General features: G+C 67.1%; 3 protein-coding genes and 1 long non-coding RNA gene across 6 annotated transcripts in view; 1 reads left to right on the top strand and 3 right to left on the bottom strand.

The window, feature by feature from the left end:
- The window catches only part of GPSM1 (G protein signaling modulator 1), a 30,811-nt gene extending 19,702 nt beyond the window's left edge, over window positions 1-11,109 (top strand). The window contains 6 exon segments of the mRNA XM_061199616.1: window positions 561-631; window positions 1,480-1,659; window positions 7,631-7,787; window positions 8,165-8,373; window positions 9,466-9,604; window positions 9,607-11,109. Of these exon segments, the coding sequence (XP_061055599.1) occupies window positions 561-631; window positions 1,480-1,659; window positions 7,631-7,787; window positions 8,165-8,373; window positions 9,466-9,604; window positions 9,607-9,815 (965 nt within the window). The 3' untranslated portion in view covers window positions 9,816-11,109.
- On the bottom strand, window positions 6,594-10,379 carry LOC133097629 (uncharacterized). The gene is made up of 3 exons (XR_009702039.1): window positions 10,094-10,379; window positions 7,953-8,075; window positions 6,594-6,839 (listed from the first exon to the last, which is right to left on the bottom strand). It is a non-coding gene; the product is annotated as an uncharacterized LOC133097629 (long non-coding RNA).
- A 2,473-nt stretch (window positions 11,110-13,582) lies between the features above and the next one.
- Window positions 13,583-15,355, bottom strand: DNLZ (DNL-type zinc finger). 2 transcript variants are annotated; one of them, XM_061200877.1, is made up of 4 exons: window positions 15,041-15,322; window positions 14,604-14,743; window positions 14,278-14,341; window positions 13,762-13,847 (listed from the first exon to the last, which is right to left on the bottom strand). In XM_061200877.1, the coding sequence occupies exons 1-4, from the start codon at window positions 15,239-15,241 to the stop codon at window positions 13,839-13,841; spliced, it is 414 nt and encodes a 137-aa protein (XP_061056860.1). In that variant the 5' UTR covers window positions 15,242-15,322; the 3' UTR covers window positions 13,762-13,838. The 2 variants fall into 2 exon arrangements, with proteins under 2 accessions (XP_061056859.1, XP_061056860.1); XM_061200876.1 differs by lacking the exon at window positions 14,278-14,341 and having other exon boundaries at window positions 13,583-13,847; window positions 15,041-15,355.
- A 203-nt stretch (window positions 15,356-15,558) lies between these two features.
- On the bottom strand, window positions 15,559-22,650 carry CARD9 (caspase recruitment domain family member 9). Of its 2 annotated transcripts, XM_061200874.1 has the most exons (12): window positions 22,467-22,650; window positions 22,159-22,296; window positions 21,200-21,504; window positions 20,942-21,121; window positions 20,699-20,842; window positions 20,371-20,496; window positions 18,652-18,843; window positions 18,151-18,192; window positions 17,830-17,878; window positions 16,429-16,505; window positions 15,831-15,913; window positions 15,559-15,739 (listed from the first exon to the last, which is right to left on the bottom strand). In XM_061200874.1, exons 1-12 carry the CDS (start codon window positions 22,648-22,650, stop codon window positions 15,640-15,642), a joined length of 1,620 nt encoding a protein of 539 aa, XP_061056857.1. In that variant the 3' UTR covers window positions 15,559-15,639. The 2 variants fall into 2 exon arrangements, with proteins under 2 accessions (XP_061056857.1, XP_061056858.1); XM_061200875.1 differs by lacking the exons at window positions 15,559-15,739; window positions 17,830-17,878 and having other exon boundaries at window positions 15,832-15,913.
- Between the last annotated feature and the right edge of the window lie 2,786 nt (window positions 22,651-25,436).

Genomic DNA, 25,436 nt, shown 5'->3' with positions numbered 1-25,436 from the left:
AGCCCCCCTGCGCTGCGGGCAGTGTGTCCGCTGGCACCATTTGACGGGGGCAGGGGGGGGCGTGGAGGGGGCTGAGCTCCGCAGGGTGGGTGACCGGTCCAAGGCCAGTGGTGCCGAGACGCGACCCCCAGGGTGTCCACTGGCGCCGGAGGCCTCGGTCACTTTGCCCACTGCGCTTCCTGGCTTCGCCAGGCCCAGCCCTCAGAGGAGAGCTCACTCAGCCCGCCCCCCCGGAGGACCTGGGCTGCCCCGGTGCAGGCACAGGGTGTGAGGAGCAGCTGAGCCAAGGCTGAGGCCCGTGGCTGTGTAGACGCAGGAAGAGCGGGGAAGAGCCGGGCCCAGGAGTCGGGAACTGGAGCTAACAGGGGCAGGGCACGGAAGCCAGACCCCACCTGGCCCCTGTGCGGTCAGCGCCACCTGGACGCCTGCGTGCTTGTCCAGTCAGGGGTGCGGCGGTCGTGCAGTCGCCGTGTTGGCCCCGACGTGGGCTGGGAGGTGGGAAGCTCGTGATCCTCGAGGCCCGGGGTCGGCGCCGGCTGACTGGGCGTGCTGCCTTGCAGGGGCCAGGCCCAAGAGGACACAGAGGCTGAGCGCGGAAACCTGGGACCTGCTGAGGCTCCCCCTGGAGCGGGTGAGTGGGGCTCAGGGCGGGTGGCCGGGGGCACGTGGGGGCAGGTGGCGGCCAAGCGACAGCCGCCTACAATTAGAAGCAGAGCGTGGGCAGCGGGATGATGAGGCTGGCGCGGTGTTTGCTGAGCTGCCAGCACCCGCCGGGGCTCCTGTCTGCGTCACGTCCCTGCCAGGGGCGACAGACGTGCCCCGTGCGGCCCAGGACCCTGGACGGGCCACCTGCCCAGAGAGGGCCCCAGGAGGCCCCGCAGCACCGGCGGCTGCTCCCTTCCCTCTCACCATGGTCCCGCCACCCGGGCCCCCGGGTCCTTACGTGTTGCAGACCCGCAGTGTCCTGGCCGGTCCCCATTCCTGTCTGCTCCCTACTCACTCGGACTCTGCTCCAGGGGAAGCAGAGCTGTTATGGGTGGAGCAGCAGGGGCTTGACAAACCCCAGACAGATTTGGGCGCCCCGGGGCCGCTCTGTACCTGCCAGGGTGGGTGCTGTGTGGCCCAGGAGCAGTGGCCTGACCTCTCGGAGCCTCTAGTCCCTCCAGTGTACACTGGGTTCAGTTGTGGACAGCCACGGGGACCCACTGGGGGGACAAGGCTCAGGGCCGCCCACGGTCACCCATCGCTTAGAGTGGGCAGGTGGTGTTTGGGGTGGTCAGAGCCCCTCCAGGCCCCACCCCGCCTCTCCCTGCCCCCAGGCTGCCGGCAGCTCCCTGTCTTCCTCGGGCCCCTGAGCACCTCCGTGTGGGTCAGTGAAATGGGGCTGACTGCATCTGCTCAGCCCCTCTTGGGGTCCTGGGATGGGGAGTGTTGACGGCCCGGCCCCCTCCCATGCCCGGCCTTCCTCCCCCTCCCCAGGAGCAGAATGGAGACAGCCACCCCGCGGGGGACTGGCGGGGGCCGGGCAGGGACCTGCTCCCCCTCCCCGTGAGGAGCAGGAAGTACCAGGAAGGGCCGGACGCTGCTGAGAGGAGGCCCCGGGAGGGTGGCCACTCCCCACTGGACAGCGCGGACGTCCGGGTGCAGGTGCCTCGTACGGTAGGCGACTTCTCCCCGGGGCCCCACAGGGAGCCGCGAGGGGCTCCACTGCCCATCCTGCACAGCATCCTGCACAGCCCACCTGGAGGCCGGGCCGGGCCTCTCCAGGGAGCTGAGGTCAGGGCCCTGTGCTGTCCCCTGGGACCTGGTGGGCACAGGGCCTGCTGAAAGCCCGGGGCACCCCGGGCAGGGACAAGGTTTACTCATCAGCTGGACGGGAGGCCTCGTGCTGGTGGTGATGGGGCAACAGGCAGCCCAGGAAGGGTCTGCAGGACAGCTTGGGGGGTGCAGCTCAGGTCCTCGGGCCCAGCCAGCAGCCTCGTCCTGGGGACACAGTGTACAGAGGTAGACAGACAGCCGGGGTCTGGTGGACAGATGGGTGGGGGTGGACGGCTGAGGGGTGGGAGGACCAGTGATCGAGTAGACGGACGGGGGGGGTGTTGGAGGGACGGACCTGGTCTCTTGCTGCCTGGCAGGTGTCCCACTGTGCCCAGGAGCCTGGCTGGCTTCTCCAGGCGCTCAGGAGCGGGTCAGGTACGGGGGGCACAGAGGGGCACATGCCCGGCCACGCCCAGGTTCAGAGGTCAGCCTGGAGCCCCCCATGCACAGAACACCTGCGTCCAAACCTCCGAGAGTTAGTCTAAAAATAGTTCTCTCCAAGGGTTTAATCAGCACCTTCCCCGCCTTTGAGGGGCGTGGGTGCCATGCTGGGTATTCTTAGCCCCAAATGGCTGCTTTGCACCCGTCTTCCCGTGAGCCTGGGGCAGCCTCCGCTGACCCCATTTGACCCCAGCCCCACTGGATGGGCCAGAGGATGGCCAGAGTCTGTGTCCGGGGAGTGGGGTGAGTGGGGGAGGGCACAGGGGCCTGGGGAAGGGGACGGGATCCCTGCTCGGGGCAGGAGGCCCCGTCAGGCCCCTCCCCGACCCCGAGCCCAGGCAGTGCAAGGGCCCAGGCAGTGCAAGGGTGTTGCCACCAGCACAGCGGGGACTGCGGGATCTGAGGAGGGTGGCTGGGTGTGATCTGAGGGCCCGAGAACTTGTCCTGGGGCCGGGCATGGGGAGCAGGGCTGGGCCGGCCCCAAAGGTCAGGGGGAGTCTTGGAGTCGGCCCAGCCAGACAGGGCCTGGGCAGGGAAGGACCCCTGCCAGGGCACTGGGGAGCCACAGCGGGCTCTGGAGTAGGAAGGGCCTGCCCAGGGCCGAGCAGAGGCCTGGCCTGTGCTCATGGCCCCCACCGCCCGGCTTCACCCAGGACCATACTTACCAGGTGACGGCGGCGTCCGTACCCACACCCCGTTGTTCATGCTGTGAAACGGGGACTGAGCGAGGGGGGCAGCGCCTGCACCCCCAGCTGCCTAGGCCCCCCCACCCCACCCCGCCCCGCCCCGCCCCGCAGCAGGGAGCGCGCAGAGAGAGACTTGTCTCTCTGATTCTCTCGCATCCCCAAGCCACACCAGCCTCCCCGCACGAGGGCTGTTTTGGAAGGCTTCGCAAAGAGGCAACCGAGGCAAAGCCGTACACCCCCCCCCCGCTCCCATCTGGGGGCCTCAGAGCCTTGGGCCCCAGAGGCGGGGCCCGGGGAGGTGAGCCAGGCCCCCCAGACGCACTGCGGCTGCCACGGGCGGAGACCAGCACTGCGAGACCCCTTGCCCGTCCCATCTGTTAGTTCTGGCCCAGCCGTGTCCCTGTAGCTGCAGTTCCGGGACCTCTTCTACCAAATAGATGGCAGTCAAGGCTCAGGCTTGTCACGTGTGCCTTGTTTACAGCAGCCCTAAGGGGGAAACCGAGGCTCAGGGTACGAAGGAAATGGCTCGAGGGCGTCCAGCTAGGAATGGTAGGGCTGGGGTTCCTAGGCCAGGGTCAGCTCCTGGCACCCACAGGTTGGCCCCCGTAGAGAGCACGTCAAGGTTTCCGGCCATGGTGGTGTCTTGGTGTCTTTGGAGATAGTTCCTACGACAGGGTTCTGAGCCTGGCCCCAGCTGGAGGCCTGGACCCCGATGGTGGGCTGAGCCCCCGTGCCCACCCGGGCACCTGACAGGAGGCAGCCTCAGAGGGCCAGTCCCAGGCTGCTGGTGGTGGCCCTCTGTCCCCAGGGCTGTAATGGAAGGGGCCGGCAGCTCTGAACCCACTGTAGAAGGAACAGGACAGAGGGGGCCCTAAGAGGGGCCTCTGGTGTCCTTGTCCTGTCCTCACCTCTCTTGCCGGGACTACCCAGATGCCTCGGGTGGTCGGCTCCTGCTGGCTCCAGGGCCGGGCTGACGCTGACTCCGCGACCTGCCAGAGCAGGAAAGGGACACCCAGGCGGCAGCAGGAGGCCAGGGAGGGCACTGCGGCCAAGGGGCTTTGGTCTGGGGCCAGGCAGAAGCCAAGGGGGCTACTGTGTGGCGATGTGGGTCTGCAGGGGGTAAGGGTGTCAGGCCACGCGGCCATCGAGGCCCCGAATGGGAAAGGACACCCGTCCGTCTGGCTCCTCTCCGGGCTGGGCAGGAGGCCGGGGCTGCCGTCGGAGAGAAAGTGCTCCCCAGACAGGTTTCACCCCCTCGGCCTGCTGCTGTGACTGCCCGCAGGCTCTGTGCTCAGGGAAATCCATCTCCGAGTGTTTACGGAGAGTGGGGGTGTGTGTGTGTGTGTGCAGCGCGGGTGGGCGGGGATGGGGAGTGGCGCTCGCCCTGGGTCCTATTTAAGCATCAAGCTAACAGGGCCTGTGGGTCTCTGCGGTGAGGCAGCACCGGGCACTGCAGGCAGGGCAGTGGCACAGGGGCCTTGGCGTCCTGCCTGGGCTCCACGTGGCCCAGCACCCAAATCCACCTGGCTGCCGGCGGACAGGGCTGCGGATCCGCGTGAGTGGGGGGTCCCTAACACGGCCGGAGGCTCACGGCCTGTCGGAGCTGGACTCGGGCGGCAGAGCGCTCCTCTTGGGGGGCCGGGGCGGGTGGATGGTCAGCCGGCGGGCAAGCAGTCAGCCTCGCCCGGGCCAGTTCAGTGGGGGTGAGTCCCGTGTGTTGATCCGTACTCACCTGCCTTCGGACGTCCCCATCCTGGGCGGCTCGGGAGCCAGGGCAGCCGCAGCCCAGAGGAGCTGGCCAGGCCGGCTGGAGGGGACAGCCGGGCCTGGCGGATGGAGAGTTTGCGCAACCAGGGCTGGCTCCTTCTTCCCGGGGAGAAGATGGGCTGAAACCCCTGCGGTGGGGCTGGAGTGAGCCTCAAGGAGTTCTGACCTCTGGGCGGAGGGAGCCCGAGTCAGGCAGAGGAGAGGGGAGGGAACATGGGGTGGCCTCCAGGTCCCCTGAACGTGTCCTACTGGGATGCAGGCCGGTGTCCTGAGCGAGGGGCATGGGCCTCCCCCTGTGCCTGTGGTCCCAGGCCAGCAGTGCCCTGCATGAGGGGGCGCCCGCCCTTCACAGGTGGCCCCGGGCTCGGGGAGGGTGAGAGCTGCCAGGCCCCGGGCCAGTCCCAGGTCTCAGGCTGGGATGGCTCTGGCGCAGCACCTCGGGAGCCTGTCTGGACGACCGTGGCGGGGCCCTCAGCCCAGCCCTGGCCACAGTGGTGATGGCGCCATGAGAGGCCTACAGCAAACCCCCCTCTCCTTCAGGTGCCTCTCTTGAGCCCGAGTTGCAGCCCAGGGGAGGCTGGAGGAGTGTTGGGGACACATGTGTCCAGTGAAGTGGGACCCCCGGGTCACACCTTTCCTGGGAGGGGCCTGGCGCCATTCACCTGGCCCATGGTTCACCTGGGAGAGCCCAGCTGGGGCCAGACGCTGGGCTGGGGGCGGGAGCAACGGCTGCCCCTGCAGTGGGGACGGACGGTGCTGCGCTCACCCCACACCTGGCGGAGCCGGGGGCCCCCCAGCCTGCGAGCGGAGCCCACGAGCGCCTGGGGGAGACACCTGTACGTAGACCCCACCGGTTCCTGGGTTGACGCTGGTCCCCAGCCACTCTCTGCCGGGCTTGCAGGTCCCCAGGAGGCCCCGACTAGGTGCAGCCCCCTGGCCAAGGCCCCTGTGGGCCCCTCAGCACCAGCTCTGCCTTCCCTGCAGGTTTCCTGGGCACCACAGGAGAGCAGAGCCCTCAGGGGTGGATTTTGAACCCCCGGCTCCGGCCTTGGCTCTGGGCCTGCCCTGGCCAGGCAAGGGGTGGGGAGGTGCGACCCAAGAGCCTGAGCCCGGTGGGGTCTCCTCCGAGCTGCCACCTGCCGGCACAGGTCGGTGGGACCACCCGCTCGGCTGCCCCTCCCTGCCCACATCGGCCAGCGGGTCCTCCCGGCCTTCGGACGCCTCACTGCCCCACGGCCTGAGCCCAGCTCCAAGGAGCCCTCACTGTGCTCTGGGAGCCCAGGCTGGGCCAGCTTCCTGGGCCCCAGTCTCCTCTGTGAAACGGGTTGGTGATGGGTTGTCGGGAGCTCTGGGGGGTCACGCATTTCAGGCAGGGCTCTGAGCAACAAGGCGGCCGCCAGCCAGCCAGCCAAGAGATGGACAGGCCAGGGCTGGGCAGGGGGCACCAGCTTCCGAGGGGGGAGGGGGTGGGGTGCCAATTAGCACCCAAAGTGTCCTCTGGAAGCCACTCCATCCAGCCGTCAGCCCGCAGGGCCCTGGACCAGGCTTGGTGAGGCTGGCGCTGGGGGTGGTCCTGCTCTGGTCCTGCCCTTTGGGCAGCCCCTGAGAGACCACGCCCTCCATGGAGGTGTGAACTGAGGCCAGTGGCAGTGGGCTTGCCCAAGGCCACCCTGCCAGTTGGGACTCAGCCTGACCCAGTGACCTGGTCTCACCCTATCCCACCCACTGCCTCAGAACTGCGGCCCCTCCCCCCATCCTGACCCAGCAGTGGGACTTGCCTGGGTCAGCTGGCTTACCCCAAGGTCAGCCCTCCCCGTTGCCCAGGCTGCACACTTAATGTAACTTTTTTTAAAAAAATTTATTTAATTTTATTTTTTTGGCTGCGTTGGGTCTTCGTTGCTGCACGTGGGCTTCTCTCTAGTTGCGGCGAGCGGGCTTCTCATTGCGGTGGCTTCTCTTGTTTTGGAGCACGGGCTCTAGGCACGTGGGCTTCAGTAGTTGTGGCACGTGGGCTCAGCAGCTGTGGCTCGTGGGCTCTAGAGCGCAGGCTCAGTAGTTGTGGCACACGGGTTTAGTTGCTCCGCGGCATGTGGGATCCTCCCGGACCAGGGCTTGAACCCATGTCCCCTGCACTGGCAGGCGGATTCTTAACCACTGCGCCACCAGGGAAGCCCCCAGGCTGCACACTTATGCTCACTGAGGGCAGCTTCCAGAGCCCCTGTGGTCCAACCACCAACCCAGGGCCCCCAGCCTGGTGTCCTGGCTCTCCCCAGCCACCCAGAGCAGACCCTGGCCCACCACACTCCCACCTCGGCCAGCACGCGGAGGGAGGGGCTGGGGGATGAGAGCACTGTCTCTGTAGCCTGGCCCCCACACATCTGCTAGCCTCCGGGGACCTTATAAAACTGTCCAAACCCCACAAGGGGTGGGACTGGGAACACAGAAGCCCTCACCTCCCCAGTTCGGGCTCCTTGCCTTTGGTGGTATGACCTGACATTGCTGGCACCTCTGGGTCCACCATCACCGCTGCCAGGGCCCTGGCACCGGCCACTTCCAGTGTGCATAACGAGCTGCCAAGGGCCTAGTCACTCACTCACTCGTTCATTTGTTTAGCGGACACTGGTGAGTGCTGTGCTGGGTGCTGGGGCTCCAGAGCTGCACAGGCACGGGTGGCACTCACTGCAGGGGGCTGACACAAGTGCCCAGTAGGGGCCCCCGGGGGGCACCAGGGAGGAGAGAAGGAAGGGCGGTGGTGGTGCTGGGAGCCGGAGGGGCGGGTGGGGGAGGAGGGTCCTGACCTCGGCCCAAGCCGAGCAGCCACTCAGCTGTGTCCGGGGGTCTGTGAGGGGCTGGTGACCACAGCAGGGCCACCTGTGGCTGGCCCAGAGCCAGCACTGACTGCCCGTCCCGCCCCCCAGAGCATCCCCCGGGCCCCATCCTCCGACGAGGAGTGCTTCTTTGACCTGCTGAGCAAGTTCCAGAGCAGCCGCATGGATGACCAGCGCTGTCCCCTGGAGGAGGGTCAGCCCGCGGCCGCTGAAGCCACGGCCGCCCCCACCCTGGAGGAGAGGATTGGTGAGCCCGCGGGGGCTGGGGCCGGTCCCCTCCCTCCGCTGCAGTGTTCCGAGGGCGGGGCGGACCAGCTGCGAAGTGCCCCTTGTCACCATGAGCCCCATGTCCCCGCCTTGCCCAAAGCTGCATCCCGGGAAACATGTAATCATCCCACCCTCCGGAACACACCGTGTCAGGGCGCAGCGGTCTCGGAGCGGGTGTGGGAAGCCAGGCTCTCTCCTCCGTCACCCCCTGGAGGCCCTCAAGGCGGGCGTCGGGCCCACGGCAGGAGCGGCTGAGAGCAGCTGGGGTCTGGGGTCGGCAGAGAGGCTGCTGGGGGCTCCGGGGGCACAGTGGGCTAGGTCCCTGCCTCCCCGGGCCTGACCCCCTGTGCCCCGCAGCCCAGCCCTCGCTGACGGCCTCCCCCCAGACCGAGGAGTTCTTCGACCTCATCGCCAGCTCCCAGAGCCGCCGCCTGGACGACCAGCGGGCCAGCGTGGGCAGCCTGCCCGGGCTGCGCATCACCCATAACAATCTGGGCCACCTGCGTGGTGACGGGGACCCCCAGGAACCGGGGGACGAGTTCTTCAACATGCTCATCAAGTGCCAGGTGGGCCTGCAGCCCGGGGCGGCCGGGGGCTCCGCCACCCTCGTCCCGCCTGCCCCCCAGCCCCTCGGCCCCGGTTAGCTCAGGGCCCCTCCCCGGGAGGCTCCACGCAGGCCAGCCTGGGCCCTGGGTCCTCCGTCTCAGGGTGCGTCATGGGGGACTGGACCCCAGGTTGGCTCGGCCAGTGGCTCTGAGTGCCCGTGGGCGCTCAGACCCATGGGCCTCCTCCTGGGCCCCCTGAGTAGGTCACCCCAGGACATCCTCAGGCTGGCCCCTCCCTACAGTGCAGGAGCCTGGAGCCTGGAGCCGGGCGCGTCACCAGGTATTCCTCCAGCCTTCCACATCCGGATGGAGAAAACCGAGGGCCAGGCAGCACCCCCAGAGCGCAGAGGGCAGGAGGGGTCTGGCCGACACCATGGGGTGCAGCCACCCACCAGTCTGGGCGGGGCAGAACTGCAGGTGGGGTTTCAGGGTCAGAAAACCCTCAGTGAAATGGCTGGGGAGGGGGCAGCCTCACAGCCCCCGTGCAGAAAGCTGGAAAGTTTCCAGATGTGACATTGCTTCCCACAGAGGAGAGGAAAGTGCAGCTCCGTGCGAGTCCGAGGAGCCTCAAAACCAGCCCCTACCGAGAGCCCCCGCCCACACGCACGCACGCTCCACAGGCTCCGCCCGCACGCACGCACGCACGCACGCTCCACAGGCTCCGCTGGCTCCCGGCCCTTACGCTCCAGACCCTGCAGAGAGGCCCAGCGCCCGCTCGGCCCCCTGACCCGCTGGGGCCCTGGGGGGCTCGGCACCACCAGCTCCGGGAGCTGCGGCCCCGCCCTGTCCCTGGGGCTCGTGAACACACCACGGTCTGGTGGCCTTAGGAGCAGGCCTGGGAGGCCACCCCAGCAGCTCGCCCGCCGGGTAGGCCGTTCGCGGGGTCAGGGCTCCCAGCTGTGCCCTGGAGCTGAGTCCCAGGGAGGCCCTCCTGAGCTGGCACTGCCGCCGAGGTGTCCCCGGGGCCTCTGAGCGCCGGGCCCAGGCGCTGGGCTGGGCCCTCCAAGGCCTGGGGAGGCGAGGCCGCCGACCCGCGTGTCCATGTCTGCGCAGTCCTCCAGGATCGACGACCAGCGCTGCCCGCCGCCGGACGTGCTGCCCCGCGGCCCCACCATGCCCGACGAGGACTTCTTCAGCCTCATCCAGAGGGTCCAGGCCAAGCGGATGGACGAGCAGCGGGTGGACCTCGCCGGGAGCCCGGAGGAGGTGGGCGGACCCCCCGAGCCCCGGCAGCAGTGCCAGCCCGGCGCCAGCTAAGGCCTCGCACCCACAGCCGGGCCCGCCCCACCCCCGCTCCTGGACCGGGGCGGCGGCCGGGCGGAGCTCCCAAATGTCCAGGATGCCCACAGCCTCCCCCCCAGAAGCCAAATTCTCCTGAGGCCACAGCTGAGGGCAGGCTCTGAGCCACCCAGCCCTTCTCACTGAGCCGGACGCTGGGCACGCGGCCCCCGTGGCGTCCCCTCCCCAGGGCAGCAGGCTCGGGCCAGGGCCCACTCCCGTCCTGCGCCGGCCCCTCGCGGTACGCAGCTTCCTGCAGGCCTGCCCCGCGCAGCCCTGCCGTCGCCCCGCCCCTGCCCCAGGCCGGGCCTTCAGCATGTCGGCCCCGAAGCCCGGTGCTGTCCAGACCTCCACGCTCTCTTCCTGCCCCCCCCACCCGGCCAAATGTGAAAACCCCGCTGACCTCCAACCCCCAAAGGTGTCTCTGAAGCCTCTTCTCTGGGGCCACCAGCGGCACGGGCGTTTCTGTTCTCCTGAAGCTGGCCCAGCTGTGCTCGCCCCAGTCCGGCCTCACCCCTGGGGAGGGCCCCCTCCCAGCCCCTCTCCCCTCCCTCCCACCCGGCCTGGAGGAGGAGGAGAAGGAGGAGGAGGAGGAGGAGGAGGCCAGTCCCGGAAAGCCTGGAGACTGGCCAGGCAGTGGAGGCAGTGACCCCTACGTGAGGTCCCCGGGCCCTGGCACTTTAGTCCCCAGCCCTACCGGGCACGTGGTCCTGAGCCGGCAGAGCGGGGAGGGAAGGGGGTGAGCTCCACATTCCTCAACTCCAAGCCCAGGAGCCCAGGAACTGAGCCGGCCCGGTTCTGGGAATACCAGCTGGTAGGGGTCTGTACCCTGACCATGCCAAGGTGGGCGGCAGGTGCGAGGGCTCCAGCTCTGTGGCCGTGGCGAGCACCCAGCCCTCAACCCCACCGCGGGGTGAGATGACATCAGGCCTTCTCCTGTGGGGTGAGTCGGCCCTCGGGATTGGGCAGGAGGCAGGCCCCTGGGGAGACCGTGGCCGGCGCCCTCGCCCAGACCCCCCGTGTCAGCCCGCCTACTGCAGGGCCCACCTCCAGCTCTTCTGGAGTGTCCCTGGGTCGAGCCACAGCCCCACGGCCCCCAGGCGGCCCTCCTCTTGCGTGGCGCCTCACCCAGCCCCACGGTCCCGCTCTCTGAGCGTGGGGAGGCCGCCGGGCCCCCGCCCCTCGGTACAGCCCGGGGCGCTCTGGGCAGAGGGGCCCCCCGAGGGCGAGGGTAGGGCGGCAGGTGTGGGGTCAGAGGCCAGAGCACAGGCTCCTGCTTGGCCGCCCCACACACCCGAATGTACGTGCGTATTTATTGCTCACACGTGTGTTTGCCATGTTGTCAAGGGGTCCTTTTCAACCCAAGAGGTACATTTGTTCTTCTGTTTTTCCCGAAAAAAATAAAGCCTGCCAAGCGAATGCTGTCGTGTCAGGATGAGAGCTGGCGGAGGTGCTGGTGCTTTCAGAGGCCCAGTGACTCCCTCACCTGGGTGAGCAAGCCTACACCGTGCCAAGGGCCTGGGGCCGGGGAGCAGCGCCCTCCTGCCCCCCCAGGCTGCCCCTGCTCCCGCCCACCCCCGCACATGGGCTCAGTCCCTGCTGTGTTTATGGGTGGGGGCGGGGCTAGGGCTCAGAGGGGTGAGGCGGCAGTCCCAGGGACACACAGCCAGTGAGGGTGCTGGCGTAGGAGCCCAAGTGTCCTCCAAAGCCCACGCCTCAGCCCTGAGCCCCACGCTCCCCTCCCAGAGGAGCTCTGGTGCCGTGATGAGGCTGCTGGAAGGCGTGGAGTGCAGTGTGGGGCAGCCTCCGAGCGGGGCACAGGGAACCCCAGGCCTCCCTACCGAGCCTGCCATCCTGCAGCCTCTCTTGGGTGAGGTGAAGAAAAGGGAGAGTGGGTGAGAACAAGGCCCATATGGGGAAGGGTAGAGCCCCCAACCCCCCACCCCCCACCCCAGAGAGTTCTCAGTGCTCCGGGAAGCCTGGCGCTCTGCCAGCAAATGTCGCGGGGCGCCGTGCCTCTCAGCGGCTCACAGCCAGGCCAGGACGCTAAAGGCTCTGAGAAGTCCTGCAGGAAGAAGTTTGTTTGATGTTCTCGAACCCAGCGTTGCCTATCAAGCTGTCCTCAGAAGACTACACTTGGGGACGTGCTGTCACAGGATCACAGGAGGTTGGCCCAGATACCCTAATTTGACCATTTGGAGAGAGTCCTGGCCAGGGATGATGGAGGGAAGATAGCTGGGGGGTGATGGAAAGAGCCAGGGGCACCTTGAGAAGGGACTGGAGATGGACGGCGGCTGGGCGGGGGCCACGCGGGGAGGCACCAGGGTCGGTCAGGAGGCAGGGGAGGAAAAGTGGGCAGGAGCCTTTCCTGTGGTTTCTGTGGGAAGCAACAGTGAGGCAGGGCCAGCAGGCCTGCTCGGCCAGTGAGAAGGTCTTCAGTGGCTCTGGGTGGAGGGGCTGCCCGAGTTGTCCGGAACCTGCCCTGGGTGCACTCGCCCTACCATGTCCAGGAACTGACCAGCTCTCCAGGGCCAGAGGGCCCAGACGTCAAAACGTCAGAAAGCAGACAATAAAAAGATGCGGCGAGCACCCATGGCCAAACCGCCCACGGGAGGAGGGCTTGGCCTGGGTGGCCCTCGTGGGTCCGCTCTGCATTCTCAGAGTCCGGCCAGCTCCCTGGGCCTCCCCACACCTGGTTCCAACCCTGTGGCGGCAGCGAGGCCCCGCTGCTCTGGCGTTTCAAGGCCAGCGGGTCCCTCGGGGCCTCCGCGGAGGAGCAGGCCTGGGGCTGGCTCGTGCTCCATGACTGACTCCGCAAATGTCACAGGAAGCTCTGGGCAGGATAATAGGGGGTTGTTCACCACGGGAAGAACGGGGTATTCGAGTCGGAGCACGAGCTGCCAGCGCCTGGAGAACAATGCCGAGGCCCGTGCTGACGGGGGCGGCCGTCAGGAGCTCGGATCCTGCAGGGATCCTGCGAGATTGTGGCTGGTGATTAATGTTGAAGGTCACACAGCCCAGAACACTTCTGGAAATAAACATGCTTTCATAAACACAGGAACATCCTGAGAAGGCGGTCAAACGAGGTCGGGAGACAAACTGCACAGCCCCGGGGAGGGGGACACTCCACGGGGCAGGCGGCCCACCACCAGGCACACAGCAGCCCAGCTCCCACTCCGCTGGCCACCATGGCCGCCTGGCCCGCCCGCAGCCACGGGGAGCAGCCCAGCCTGCTGACTTGGCTTGGCCAGTGGCTAAAGGTCAGGGCTGAGGTTGGCACCGGCTCACCAGTGCCATCCAGGGGGCATCGAGGGGACGGCAGGTGGCACAGAAGGATCTGCGGGGCCTGCTTGTGTCTGGCCAGAGGGACAGGACCCACGGCGGGGCTTGGGTGTGCTGATCCCACTCCCAGGAAGAACCGCGGCTAACTGGCCATCAAGATCGGGGCCCTGGGACTTCCCTGACCGTCAGTGGTTAAGACTCCCCGCTTCCAGTGCAGGGGTCACGGGTTTGATCCCTGGTTGGGGAACTAAGATCCCACATGCCGTGTGGCATGGCAAAAAAAAAAAAAGATCGGGGCCCTGACACTTGGGGTTGGGGCGGTGCTGAGCCACCCCGTGCCCGTCCTGAGTCCCATCTTTCCACTTATACTCCTGACAAGGTGGCACCGTGAGCATCTTCATCTGCAGACAGGAAGACAAAGGCTCAGAGGGGCAAAGTGACCTGCCCGAGGCCACACAGCCACAGCCAGGAGGGGCTCAGACTCCACGTCCAGCCCCTTCCCACTCAGACATGGCCAGCAGCCACAGAAGGCTCTGGCCTGCAGCCTGGAGGGGGCGGTTCTTGTGAGTCACTCTGACTCCAGAAGCAGGGATGACAGGAGAGCCCCAGGTCCCAGCATCTCCAAGTGATGTCTGTTTATTGATAGAAACAGGCAAGTCCAGAGTGGCTCAGGGCCGGAGCATCCTTCTTGAAGGCAGAAGGCGGGTCAGCTGGCCTCTGTCTTGCCAGAGTGGGTGGGATCCTGGTCCTCAGCCCCTTCCATAGCAGTGGTGGATTTGGGGGTCCCCGCAGCCTCTAAAATGAGCTCCAGGGCCCCCTCGCCAGCCACTCGGTGTACCTTCTCCCCTCTGGCCGCCAGGATTTCTTCAATATTCCTGAGAAAGAGGGAAGTGCCATGACACTCCAAGCCCCGAAGCTGTCCTGCATCTTGGCACCCCAGGCCAGTCTCGAGCACATGAGTCCCTGTGCTGGTGTGGCATCAGGGCCATGCAGCCAGGAGGCTCCTGACCACTGCCCCCCACTGCTCTCCACAAGGTGGTGAGGCTGACCCTGCAGGCCCAGGGCCCTGACCACTCCACCTCACACACCCCCCCAAGTCTGGTGCAGTCAACCAGCCAGTGTCAGCAGAGGAGAAGAAAGCTGCATGCTAGGATCCCTGCCCCATAGCAGGCACTCAGGAAGGAGTGCCTAGAAGGGTGAAGGAACCACAGAGTGAAAGGCAAGCTGTTGCTTTTAAGAGTCGACCTAGTCTGACACACTCATTTTAGGGCAGGCCCGTGGCCCTGACAGGTAACCAGGTCCTACCTGCCCCCAGAGGCTGTCAGTGAGGGCAGAAGTCAGGCAGTGAAGCAGGCCGGAAGGAGCTGATCTAGGGTGGAAGATTTAGCAAATAAAAACATGTTCCAATCTTGGGCATACTTTTACTAAAAAGTTACTTGTGTTTTATCTGAATTTCAAATTTAACTACACCTCTTGTATTGATAAGGAAGCTGGGCTGGAGATGTGGGCTCTGTAATCCTCATTAGAAGGACGGTGCCCCAGGGAGGTTGGGTCGGGCTCCAGACTCAGGATGGACCAGGCCAGCACTGGAATATAGACCTCTGTCCCCAACCCTTCCCAGGTAGCCTCACCTCTTCCCATCCAGGTCCGAGAACCAGCCCAGGTTGTCGGCGATGATGTGGTGGTTCTGGCAACCAGGGCAAGTCACAATGACCACACCCTGGTGATAGGCGAGCTTGGAGATGCGCTTGTAGGACCTGGTCCCACAGACCTGGTGGAGACTGGGAGGTGAAGCCCTGCTCCCGCCCCCGCCCTTCCCAGAAGGACCCGCCCCCCCGTGATAGCCCCACCACACCTGGAAGGCCCCGCCCCCCGAATTAGCCACACCCCTCCGCATGCCCCCGCCCTCTCCCAGAAGGATACGCCCCCCGAGTGATAGCCCCACCCCTCTCCTGGAAGGCCCCGCCCCCTGAGGACAACCCCACCCTTCCTTGCTGTCCCGCAGCGCCGTCCAGCGCCAAGTGCAGGTGTGGGCCCGGGCCCGGCCCCGTCCCCGCCACGTGCCCACCTTGCAGGTGTAGACGAGCTGGTAGTGCGCCGGCCCGGGTCCCGGCTCGGAGCTCAAGCGCCGCCAGCCACAATCCCAGGCCCGCCTTCTCCCCACGGCCTCCAGGCGGGCCCCGCGCCCCCACAGCCACCTCAGGCCGGGCCCCCGGGGCCGCGCGCAGCTCAACAGTATCGGCAAGAGGCCCAGCGCCGCCCGCACCATGCCGCCCGCCGGCCGCCCCGCGCAGCCGAGACCGCCCCGCCCCGCGGAGGCCACACCGCCGCCGTCTCGGAAGCGGGCACACGATGGAAGCGGCCCTGCTCGGCTTCCGTCCCGGCGGCGGGCCGCGCTCTGCTGCCCCCTGGCGGCAGGCGTTGCGCGCTGGCCGGCGCGGGGTCGGAGGGTGCGCGCGGCAGCAAGACCATCGGAGGCGGTGGTGTCCGGACCGCGGTCGTTTATTGACGGGGCTGCATTTTTAACACTGCAGCACGCGTGTGCATCACACAGAGATAGAACAAGCCCGTGCTCGCCAACGAAGAGGCGGCCCAGCGGGGCAGCGCCCAGGTCCCGGGCGGCGCCATGTCCTCCTCCCACGACGGGCGGCTGGACGGAGGGGCCGGCTAGGAGCCCTCGGTGTCGGTGTTGTCGCTGCCCGTGGTGTTCTCCCAGTCCACCTCCCCCTGCCTCGCGCCGTGCTGCATCTTCCTGAGGGCCCGCTTCCTGCGGGAGACCCAGGCGGCGCAGGTGGGCGCAGGTGTGCGCGGGGCCGCCGCTCCCCAGCCCCTCTCGCCCTCCGCCCGCGCGGGCCCACCTGCGGTAGTTCTCGAAGCTCTCCTTGAGACGCCGCCGCCCCTTCTCCTTCTCGGGGGGCTCCCCGCCGCTCAGGCCTGCGTCCTGCAGGAGGGGCCAGGCTCAGGCTCCGGCTAGCGCCCGCGTGGGCCCCACCCCCGCCCCTGGGGCTGCGCACTGGGGGCCGGGCGGGCGGGGTGCGCTCTCCCGCCTTTCAGATGACAGGACTGGCCTGGGACGCACGCACAGCCAGCGGGGATGGGCTCCAGGCCAGTGTTCTTTCTACTGCAGTGTCCGGTGCGGCCCCTTTGCCGTCGGGCTCCGTGCAGTGGACAGTGAGGCCGAGTTCCCACTCAGGTTAACGCTGCGCCCCACCCAGAAGATGGGCCCGCCCCCTGCCCCCTGCCCCCTGTCCCCTGCCCCCTCTCCCGCTGCTTCGTCCAAGAAGGGAGGGGGCTCAGCTTCACGTTCCAAAACACCACACCCCAGGAGCCCATGGGCAGAGGCCTTGTGATCACCCCCCAGGCGTCGAGGTAGAGGAACCACTCTCCCCGTTATCATTCACACTGAGACCCACACCAGGGGCCTCCCAGGGCTCCAGGGACCGCAGGCAGCCTTACCTCGGGGGTCAGTGAAAGCCGCTCCTTCTCCAGAGCCACAAAGGGCTGCTCAGGGCTCTCCCCGATGGCCGGGCCGCCTGCAAGGGAGAGTTGTACGTTTTGGTCCTGCCTACCTGCCAGGATCGCACTCGCCCGTACCTCTACCCCCCAGCCCGGGCCAGTCCTGTGCCACCTTCTGGGTCCTTACTTGGACCCCGCAAGCATTCCCATTGTATAGACATGGGGACTGGGGCTCAGAGACCTCACTTCCCACTCCTGGCTCCCGGAGCAGATGCTGCACCCCGTCCCTGGGCAGGGGCTGGGGCTGGGGCACTGCAGCGTTGGGAGCAGAACACTGCAGGCTGCTGGGCTCCCTCCACATCTGCCGGGGCCGGGATGGGCCCAGGGCTCAGGACCCGCCGAAAAAGTGCTCTGATGGGCTGGCTCCCCTAAACTGTCCATGATGGGCGACTATGGCTTCCAGGTCTCGGGGACATTGCGGTGGGAAAGGCCCAGGCCCAGGTCTTTCCCTCCTCCTTGGCCTCTGACCCTGAAGCCTGCCCCGCCTCCCGCAAGGGGCCACACCAGCCCTGGGTTGGGGCTCCCAGGACGGCTGGGCCAACAGCCTTCCCCTCCCGTTCGCTGCCTGCGGGTCCTGCCCGCCTGTCCCCACGTCGGGGCTCACTGGCCTCAAGTTCATGTCTCTGGGCAGCAGCGGAGGGACCAACCACTTACTTCTCCATTTGCTGCCTCTTCCTCTTCCTCTCTCAGCCCCCCTCAAGAAGCTGGGGTCAGGCCTGACGCTGAGGAAGTCTGTCTGGCTTCACACGCTACCTCTGCGGTGGCGCCCCCGCCACCACCCCATCCTCCCAAACTCCTGTCTGACACCCACCTTCAGAGCCAGCCCCTCGTCATCCCCGCTGGGCCATCTCCCTGCCACTCCCTGTCCTGTGCCCAGGCAGGCAGAAGGATCCCCGCCCCTGCCACCTTAAGGCCCCAGTCACCCTGAGCTGTCCCTCCTTCCCCGCTCTGTTCCACTTCCTGGCAGTGGCTACCTCCCCAGCTCCCTGCTCTGGAGGGCGGGGTGCCTCCACTCTGCAATCCCGGGGCCTGAGTGGGCTCCAGTGGCCAGGCGTGTTCTCAAGGTGGGAGCTGGGATGTGGACCTGCAAGCCTGGGCCCCGGGTTCCAATGGGGCTCTTGTTTGCTGGCTGGGGACCCCTGGGGGTTGCTTATCCCTCTGAGCCTCAGTGTGCCCATCTGTGAAGTGGGGTTGCGGAGATCTATGGGCCAGGGCTGGGGCACGTGTCCCCAGGCACCGGCGTCATGCGGTGTGCGTGCTGAAGGTCAGGACGGGTGCCAACTTGCGGCCAGAAGGAGGCCTTAGCCGGATTCCTCCGGGACAGGCCGCTCGCCTCCTCACCTTTGTCTGAGAGCTGGGCATCCTCCTCTAGGTCCTGGGGGAGCGAGAGCTTCCCAAGAGAGACAGGGAAACTGGTTAGACCACCAGCCTGCCAGGACTGGACCTGACCCTCAGCGCTGCCCGCCCAACCACCGTCACCCCCTGTGCCGGCTTCTCAGGGAGGGACCTACGCTGCCCAGCCGGGCGTTGGGAGGATGGCCGGCAGTGAGCTGAGCTCCCAGAGCTTCTGAGGGACCCATATGGGACTGTGGTCCGGCAGAGGCTGTGGCCGGGAGTCCGGGGTGAGGCTGGCCCTGGGCCCGCCCCCAGAGTCACACTCACCTCCTGGGAGTTCCTCGGTGAGCCGTCCTCTAGGTCGGAGCTCTGTGGTCACAGAAGAGGGGTCGGTCAGCAGGCTGTGGGGGAACCGAACCACTCGAGGGCATGGGGTGGGGTCCCAGGCCAGCCCGCCCTCCAGGGAGGCCCCTCTCCAGGCCATGGCTGGGCCTGGCCCCTGGCCAGAACGCCCCTCCCTCCTCTTCCCCACACCCTGCCGGGCCCTGAGCTATGCCAGCCCTGCAGCCCACCTCCATGAGGGCTCGGGGAGCAGGCAACCTTACAGAGGAGGGAGGGGCTCAGGAACGTCTGGGGACCCGCCGAGCCAGCGGCAGAGCAGTGGCCGAGCCAGGCCAGGCCCAGGCCCTCTGGCGGCTCCTCCTCCGGGGTCTGCAGTCTCTAGGGACACACCTGCCCCCATGTGGCCGCACCCCCAGAGCCCCACCGTGGCAGAGCCATGGCTCTCTCTGACTGTGCGACACCGTAAAGGCCCCGGGGGAGGCCCACCAGGACGGACGTCTCCAGCTGCTGCCACCGGAGGCGGCCCTCCACCGCCAGCAGCTGGCCCTCGCGCTGGAACAGCTGCAGCTGCAGCTCGTCCACCTTCTCGCTCAGCTCGCGGACCCGCTTCCGCAGCGCGTCCTTGTCCTGCAGGCTGCGGGCGTGCTGGGCGTGCAGCTCCTCGCGCGTCGTGATGGCCTGTGGGGCAGCGCAGGGCAGGGCAGCCGCGGCAGGGGACTCTGGCTGGGCCTCCCGGCAGAGCGCGGCCCGTCTCCCTGCCCCCCGCAACCCCCCGGTCTTTCATTTCCCCTCCCAGCTCTCTCACTTCTCAGCACAGCCCGCCTTATTTCTAGCAATGCTCCTGGGAGGATTTCCAGCAACATGGCGGGGGACAGGGGGGGCCGGCGCTGGCCTCTTCCCCTTTCTTATCCGAGGATGTCATTCGTGTTTTGGGGGTTGTAAATGCAATACAGGCTCAGGACGGAAAGTGTGGACAGTTCAGAAAATATAAAGAAGATAATACTCCTGAGAATAACCCCTGCTGACCCTGCAGGGTCTTCAAGTCCTGCTCTCCGGGCACATTCAGCCGTGTTCACACGCCCACACGCGCGTTTCGTACTTCCCGGGTACAGCTTGATATCAAGAACATGATTGTTGACAGCCGTGTAACATTCTTTAAGACGAACACCCCACACTTTATCAAGCCGGTCCCCCACGGCGGGGACACTCAGTTCAGCCCAGGAGGCCAGCCCACGACCTACAGTGACCGGCCCAGGAGGCTGTGGCTGCGAGGCACACTTGTAGGAAGCCAGCCTCCGCGTCCAGCAATGATCCAGAAGCTAACCCACACCCCTGCCTCAATCGACCCCGACAGCCAGGGCTGGATTAGTAACAGGACATCCTGAATTTCTGTGCCAGCTTCCAACTCGGGACCCACCAGAGAAAGCCCTGCCGCTCACCTCGGCGGCCAGGCCCCAGTGTCCCTGGGCGGGTGGCCTGCCCTGGGTGCCACCGGAGCCTGCGCGCCCCTGCCGGCCATGCACGAGGCAGAGGGGGGCTCTGCTCGGGCAGCTCCGGGAAGGAGCTGTCCCGTCGGGTGAGCTGCGCCCATTTCACACCTGCTGCCCCAGACCGCACTGCTGCCCGCGGCCTTGAGGGAAGCACGCATCTGCCGGGCTTTCTCTGCGTTTCTGTTATTCCCATGAGAGGGCTTTCTAGAAGTGGGCTTGCCGGGGGAAAAAGAATCTATCTCTTCAGGCTCCTGATACAGATTGCCAATCACCCTCCAGAAGGTGACTGAAGCGACAGCTGTGGCTGATCAGAAACGACCCCGAGCCGTGACAGGAAAGTGATGGGAAACGAAGAAGCAGGTGCAGCCCTGCGCTGGGGCGCCGCCTCCCCACCCAGAAGAGTGCAGCCGGCCAAGGCGCCCGTGGCTTTTTAAGCGAAAGAAGTCTTTGCAAAACGAGTCAGAAAGCTTCCACTTTTGTAAAACAGAAATGGAACTACACGTACGCTGAAAAAAACCCTGGCAGGTACAGCAGAAGGTAGAGCGTGGACTTGCTGGCAGCAGGTGGGGCAGAGGTGGAGGAAGGGGATTAACTTCATTAGCGTTCACGTTTTTAAACGAGCATGAACTGCTTTTGTCAGCGCTCCCTGGAGAACCACCTTGACAGCGGCATCCCTGAGAGGCCACCGCGTCCGGGAGGGCTGTGCGGCCCCTACCTGGTCCCGCTCGACGGCGACCTCTCCCATCTGCTGCAGGATGGCCTCGATGCGCTCCTTGTACATCTTGGAGTCCTTCCGCAGGGCCAGGCACTGCAGCTCAAACATCTCCTTCTCCTCCGTGCACTGCGGGAGACGGCAGTTAGCTGACCGCCTGCGGCCCCGCCGGCCCAGAGCTCCAGACCGAAGCTGGGCCCCGACGTGCCCGGGGAGCGCGGGCACCAGGTGGGGCGGAAGGCTGGCCCTCGCCTCCAGGCAGGGGGAAGGAGGGGCGTGGAGCCCCGCTCAGTCGGCCCAGGGCGCACGCCCCCACCCGCCCGCCGCGTACCCGGGCGCGCAGGGCCTCGGCCTGGCGCAGGTCCTTGCGCAGGGAGAAGATGGCGGCGGTCTGCTCCTGGAGGCCCCTCTGCGCCTGTCGCCAGTCCTCCTCCAGCACCTGGACGTAGGGGCTGCTCCGGTCCGGCTTCCCCTCCTGTGGGTGCGAAGGGAGAGGGCGGCAGGACAGCGGGGCTGGGAGGCCCGGGCCGGCGCCCCCGCGCCCGCCGCGCCGGCCCGCGCCCCGGGGCCCCACCTGGACGGAGGCCTCCAGCCCCTGCACCCGCGCCTGCAGCAGCGCCTTCTCCTGCTGCAGCTCCCACAGCAGCTCCTGGCTGGGGCGCTGCTCCATGGCGCGCCTGAGCTTCCGCGTGTGCTTGCGCTCCACCGAGCAGTCGTCCTCCGCCTTCATGAGGCTGTGCTTGAGCCGGTCGACCTGTGGGACCGGCCGTCAGCATCCGCCCGGGGCCCCGGCGCCCGCCGCCCGCCCCAGCAGCCCCGCCGCGCGGGGCACCTCCAGCTGCAGGTCGCGGTTGCGCATGAGCGCGGCGCCCCGCTCCTCGCCCTGGCGGGCCAGGCGCAGGGCCAGGTCGTAGTTCTCGTCCTTGCAGCGCTGGAGCTCGCGGCCGCCCACCTCGCAGGCCTCCTTGAGCCTCTGCACACGCTCCTGGTGCTTGCGCAGCAGGCTGTCCTTCACCCTCAGCTCCTGGACGAGGTCGTCCTTGGAGCCCAGCAGTGCCGTCAGGTCCTGTACCTTCTTCTGCAGCTTCATCACCTCGCTCATCAGCAGCTGCATCAGGCCCGACTCCCCGGAGGCGTCTGCGGACCGGGAGCGCGTCCGATGGTGCATGGCACGCCCGGCCCCTCCCGGGCCTCCGCTTGAGGACCAGCGGCTCCAGGAGAGCCTGGCCAAGGGGTCAGTTCCCGGTTGCGGCTGCTCCCCGTCCCGGAGACGAACTCACCTCCCAGCCCTGTCCCCACCCCCTCCCAGGGCAGGGCAGGGCAGCCCAGGGCCTGGGTGTCCATCCCTCTTTTGTCAAATTTTGTTACCATCCTGATTGAGAGGCAGGGGACGCGACTCAGGGCCGCCTCACAGGCTGCTGGGGCGAGCGGGCCTGGCCTCTCGGGCACGGCTTTAGCGGGCTCACATGGTCTTCTGGGCAGGAGGGGCTCTGAGCCAAGAATCAGCCTGTGCACCCCGCCTCCCACCTGCTCCCCCCTCCGGAGTTCGGGTTCCCCTTTCCTCCAGCCCCTGCTCACTCCACAAGTGTTAGGAGGAGAGCGGGATGGGAGTGACACCCAGACCGGGCCCAAAGCTGGCACCCTTCCCACACACGGCTCGCTCCCTTTCTTTCATACGCGATTTATCCATGAGGGGACCAGGTGGGAAGGGGGCCGCCGGCTCCAACCCACACCATCCCCCTGCCCCTCCATCCGGGCCCTGTGCCTCCAGGCCCGTGTCCTGTTCCTCACCGATGATCATGGAGAAGACGCGGGTGGGCTCTTTGCCCGTGACCTTCCTGTACAGCTGCGGGTAGTAGAGCTCCAGGCTCTCTAGGAACGCCACGTAGCCCTTGTGGCCAGTCCGCTGCAGGATGTCCAGGAGCACACCTGCGACCCAGAGGACGCGCGTGGGCACGCAAGGCTGCAGAACCCCAAGAGGCTGCAGTGGTGGGGGTCTGGACGGCTCTCCCGGGGCCTCAGCTGTGCGTGAAGCACCACAGCCGCGGGCAGACAGGGCAGGGGGCCTCCGGGGGACGGGGTGGCGGACGGGCACTGACCCACTTTCCGCTTGCGGATGACCAGGCTGGGGTCACTGAGCACCTGCTCCTCGTCGTCGGGGTTCAGGACCTTGCACTGGCGCAGGTAGGGCGTGATGCGGGCGGGGTCGATGATGGAGATGAGCTTCACCCGGAAGCCCTCCAGGGCGCTCCAGCACTCGTCCTCGTTCTCGTAGTCGGACATGGCGCAGTCGGGGCAGGCGGCTGGGAGGGATGCCGCGGCTGAGCAGCAGGCGTTGCCGGGAGCCAGGCCTGCGCCTCGCCCGCCAGGGCTCTGGGCAGAGCCAGACCAGGAACCCAGCCCAGGGGCGTCCAGGAGAGGGGCCGCCAAGAGAGGGAGAAGCCCCCCTCTCCCTCCCATCGGCTCGCCCGGCGTCGCCCTTCACGGCCCTGCTCCCGCCCCTCTGGCCGCCCTGGGCTTTTTCTCTCCCCGAGTCACCCCAATAAGCGGGTCACCCCAATAAGCGTGGGGATGCTCCAGGGTCAGGTGGCATCTAGGAGAACACGCTCCCCTGCACCACAGCCCTCCTTTGGCCCTGTCCCCCCAGAGCACCCCTAAGTGCTGCGGGGCTGGCGGGAGGCTGCCCCCTACCCACGGAGCTGTTTGTGCCACCTACCAGCACAACCCCCCTGGCACATGGGGGAGGGATCCCAGCCCCAGCCCCCGGCTGGCCAGTGCCTGGCCCCCGAGGAGCCAGGCTGTGCTGGCGGGACTTCCTCCTTCCCCGCAGGACAGTGCCTGCTCACATCCACTGCCGTCCCCGCCTCTCCTTCCGGCAGCTGGTGATGCAACGGCCACCTAGCAGCTGCCGGGCCGGCCTGCTCCGGGTCAGGCTCGGTGACAGGGTGCCCTCCAGGAAGGGTGACTGTGGACGGCCCACGGTAGAGGGAGAGCCGGGGCCCGGGCGCACTGGGAGGGGTGGCTGTGTCGCCCGGGGCCAGCCTGGAATGCGGCTCCATGCCTCCTCCAGCCTCTGGGACACCAGCCGTCCAGGCTCCTGTTTGCCTCCCAGACGAGGCCTGCTCTTGGCCGCACTCTTGGGGACTGTCAGGCCAGCTCTCCGACAGGGGACCATCTATGCTGGAACCACCCGCCGCTATTCCCTTCTACACAACCAGTGGGGGAACCACTCTCTCCAGGGCCAGGCTGAGCCGGGAGCAGCCACGTGGTGGCCTCCTCCCAGCGGTGGGGACGGAGACCCTGACCCCGCCACCGCAGGCTGAGCCTTTGACCTGTGTGGGAAACACCGGTTTCCAGCCCAAAGGGACTGGGCCACCCTCCTGGAGATGCGGCTGGCAGCAGGTTTGCGCTGCCCTCAGCCAGCCCGCCCACCCAGCAACAAAGCATCGAATGAAACCACCAGCAACTTGGGGGTCTCTGGAGTGTTTGGCCCAGTCCCCGTCTTCCTAGCCGGATGTCCACGCGTCCCACACCTGACGGTGCCCTGCTGCTAATTCCAGTGAAATGACCAGCAGGTACCAGGCGGCTGTGAAGGGGACAGGGCAGCAGGGCGAGGCCACCTGACGCCCTCCTGGGGTATCTGCTCCATACCCCGTTCCCTGCCCCAAGCCCGAGCTGGGCCACAGCAGCTTCCCAAGCACCTGAGGAAAGGGCACCAGGCCCGCCTACCTCGGGGTCCTCCTGGGGGTCAGCCTGGGCCGCCCGATTCAATGCACGGTAGGAGCTGCCGGCTGCCGGAACAGAGGGAGGGTGGAGCCGGAGGAAAGCCGTGCACTTCCTGACGGGTCTGGTTAACCCCACGGAGGCCCGGCCGTCCTCCCACAGGGGACCATCCCCGCGCTGCCTTCTGATTCGCCCAAGCAGGGCGGCCCCGGGAGGCGGGGACAGGGAGGTGGAAGCCACCTGCTCCCGAGGAAAGCTGCTCCCGCTCGGAGTCCCCCGCGCCCCCCCCCCGCTCCCCCCCTGCCTCCCCCCCAGCCCGCCCAGCGCCAGCGCCCCGGGGCCTGCCCTGCAGGCCCAGCCCCGACCCTGCGGAGTGGGAGCGCGAGAGCCGTGGCTCTCCCAGGGTGGGACGAGGCCAAGCCACCGTCCGGTCCACTTTGGTCCCGTAAGGACTGCAGCGTGGTGTCCAAAGAGGGCATGGGGCTGGGGGGGCTGCAGCCCCTAAGCCTAACCCCACTCACTGCCAGCCCACGCTGCAGCTGGCTCCGCCTGTCCCCTCCTGGGAGCAGCCCCTCTCCACCAGGACCCACGCGACAGCGACAGCAGGGCCCCAGGGGAATCCCCAGGCCACCGCCCCACCAGAGTGGCCTCGCTGGTTGAACCGAGAGCGCTGCCACGTGTCAGGCTGAGCAACAGCTCCGGGAAGGGGCTGCGGCTGGGTGGGCAGGGGCCTGACCAGTGCTGCTGGCTCCCTTCCTGAAGGGTCCTGAGCCCCTCAGCCCCAGGGTTTTCCTCTGCCTCCTGGGCCCATGGTGGTCAGTAGGCTAAACCCCGGGAATCCTGGCACCGCCAGGTGCTGCCGAGTGGCCGGGCCTCCCCGCAGGCCTCCAGGAGGCCCGGGGTCACCCTCCAGGCACGACCCTCCAGGCGTGGGCAGGCCCCTAGCCCCCTGGGGGAGCCGTGTTCTGGGGGATCCTGCCCCGGCCTGGAGGGTCTGGGGGAGGGGGGAGTCCTGGTACAGGAGTGGCGGGAGCTGCGGCTCTGCGCACCCGGCGGGCAGAGGGCCGGTGCCGGGCCCTCCGTGACCCAGTGTTTCCTGTTTCATGACATGAGGCTAAGGAAGGAGTCTTCCTCATGGTGTGTTTATGAATTAAATAATAACAACGCCATGTTCTCTGACCACGTCAGAATCAAACTAGAAATTGGTAATAAGACATCTGAAAAATCACTAAGTGTGTGAGAATTAAATGACAAACATCTTAAATAACCCACAGGTCAGAGGAAATCACAAGGAAAACCGGCTTTGCTGAGTCGAGTACCGGGCACAAAGTGAAACACACACACCC

This window comes from Eubalaena glacialis, chromosome 9 (genome assembly GCF_028564815.1).
Source record: "Eubalaena glacialis isolate mEubGla1 chromosome 9, mEubGla1.1.hap2.+ XY, whole genome shotgun sequence".
Lineage (NCBI taxonomy): Eukaryota > Metazoa > Chordata > Mammalia > Artiodactyla > Balaenidae > Eubalaena > Eubalaena glacialis.
Note: the sequence above shows the minus strand (reverse complement) of the source record. Positions and strands in the feature narration are given on the sequence as shown.

Excerpts from the sequence above, each read along its gene's own strand:
- DNLZ (XM_061200876.1), bottom strand. The coding sequence starts at position 15,241 with ATGGTGCGGGCGGCGCTGGGCCTCTTGCCGATACTGTTGAGCTGCGCG. Across the intron at positions 14,744-15,040 it reads AGCTCGTCTACACCTGCAAG|GTCTGTGGGACCAGGTCCTA; the intron begins GTGGGCACGTGG and ends AGTCTCCACCAG. Across the intron at positions 13,848-14,603 it reads TCGGACCTGGATGGGAAGAG|GAATATTGAAGAAATCCTGG; the intron begins GTGAGGCTACCT and ends CCTCTTTCTCAG.
- CARD9 (XM_061200874.1), bottom strand. The coding sequence starts at position 22,650 with ATGTCCGACTACGAGAACGAGGACGAGTGCTGGAGCGCCCTGGAGGGC. Across the intron at positions 21,505-22,158 it reads CGTCTTCTCCATGATCATCG|ACGCCTCCGGGGAGTCGGGC; the intron begins GTGAGGAACAGG and ends CCCGGTCCGCAG. Across the intron at positions 15,914-16,428 it reads GGCTTTCACTGACCCCCGAG|GACGCAGGCCTGAGCGGCGG; the intron begins GTAAGGCTGCCT and ends CCCCTCCTGCAG.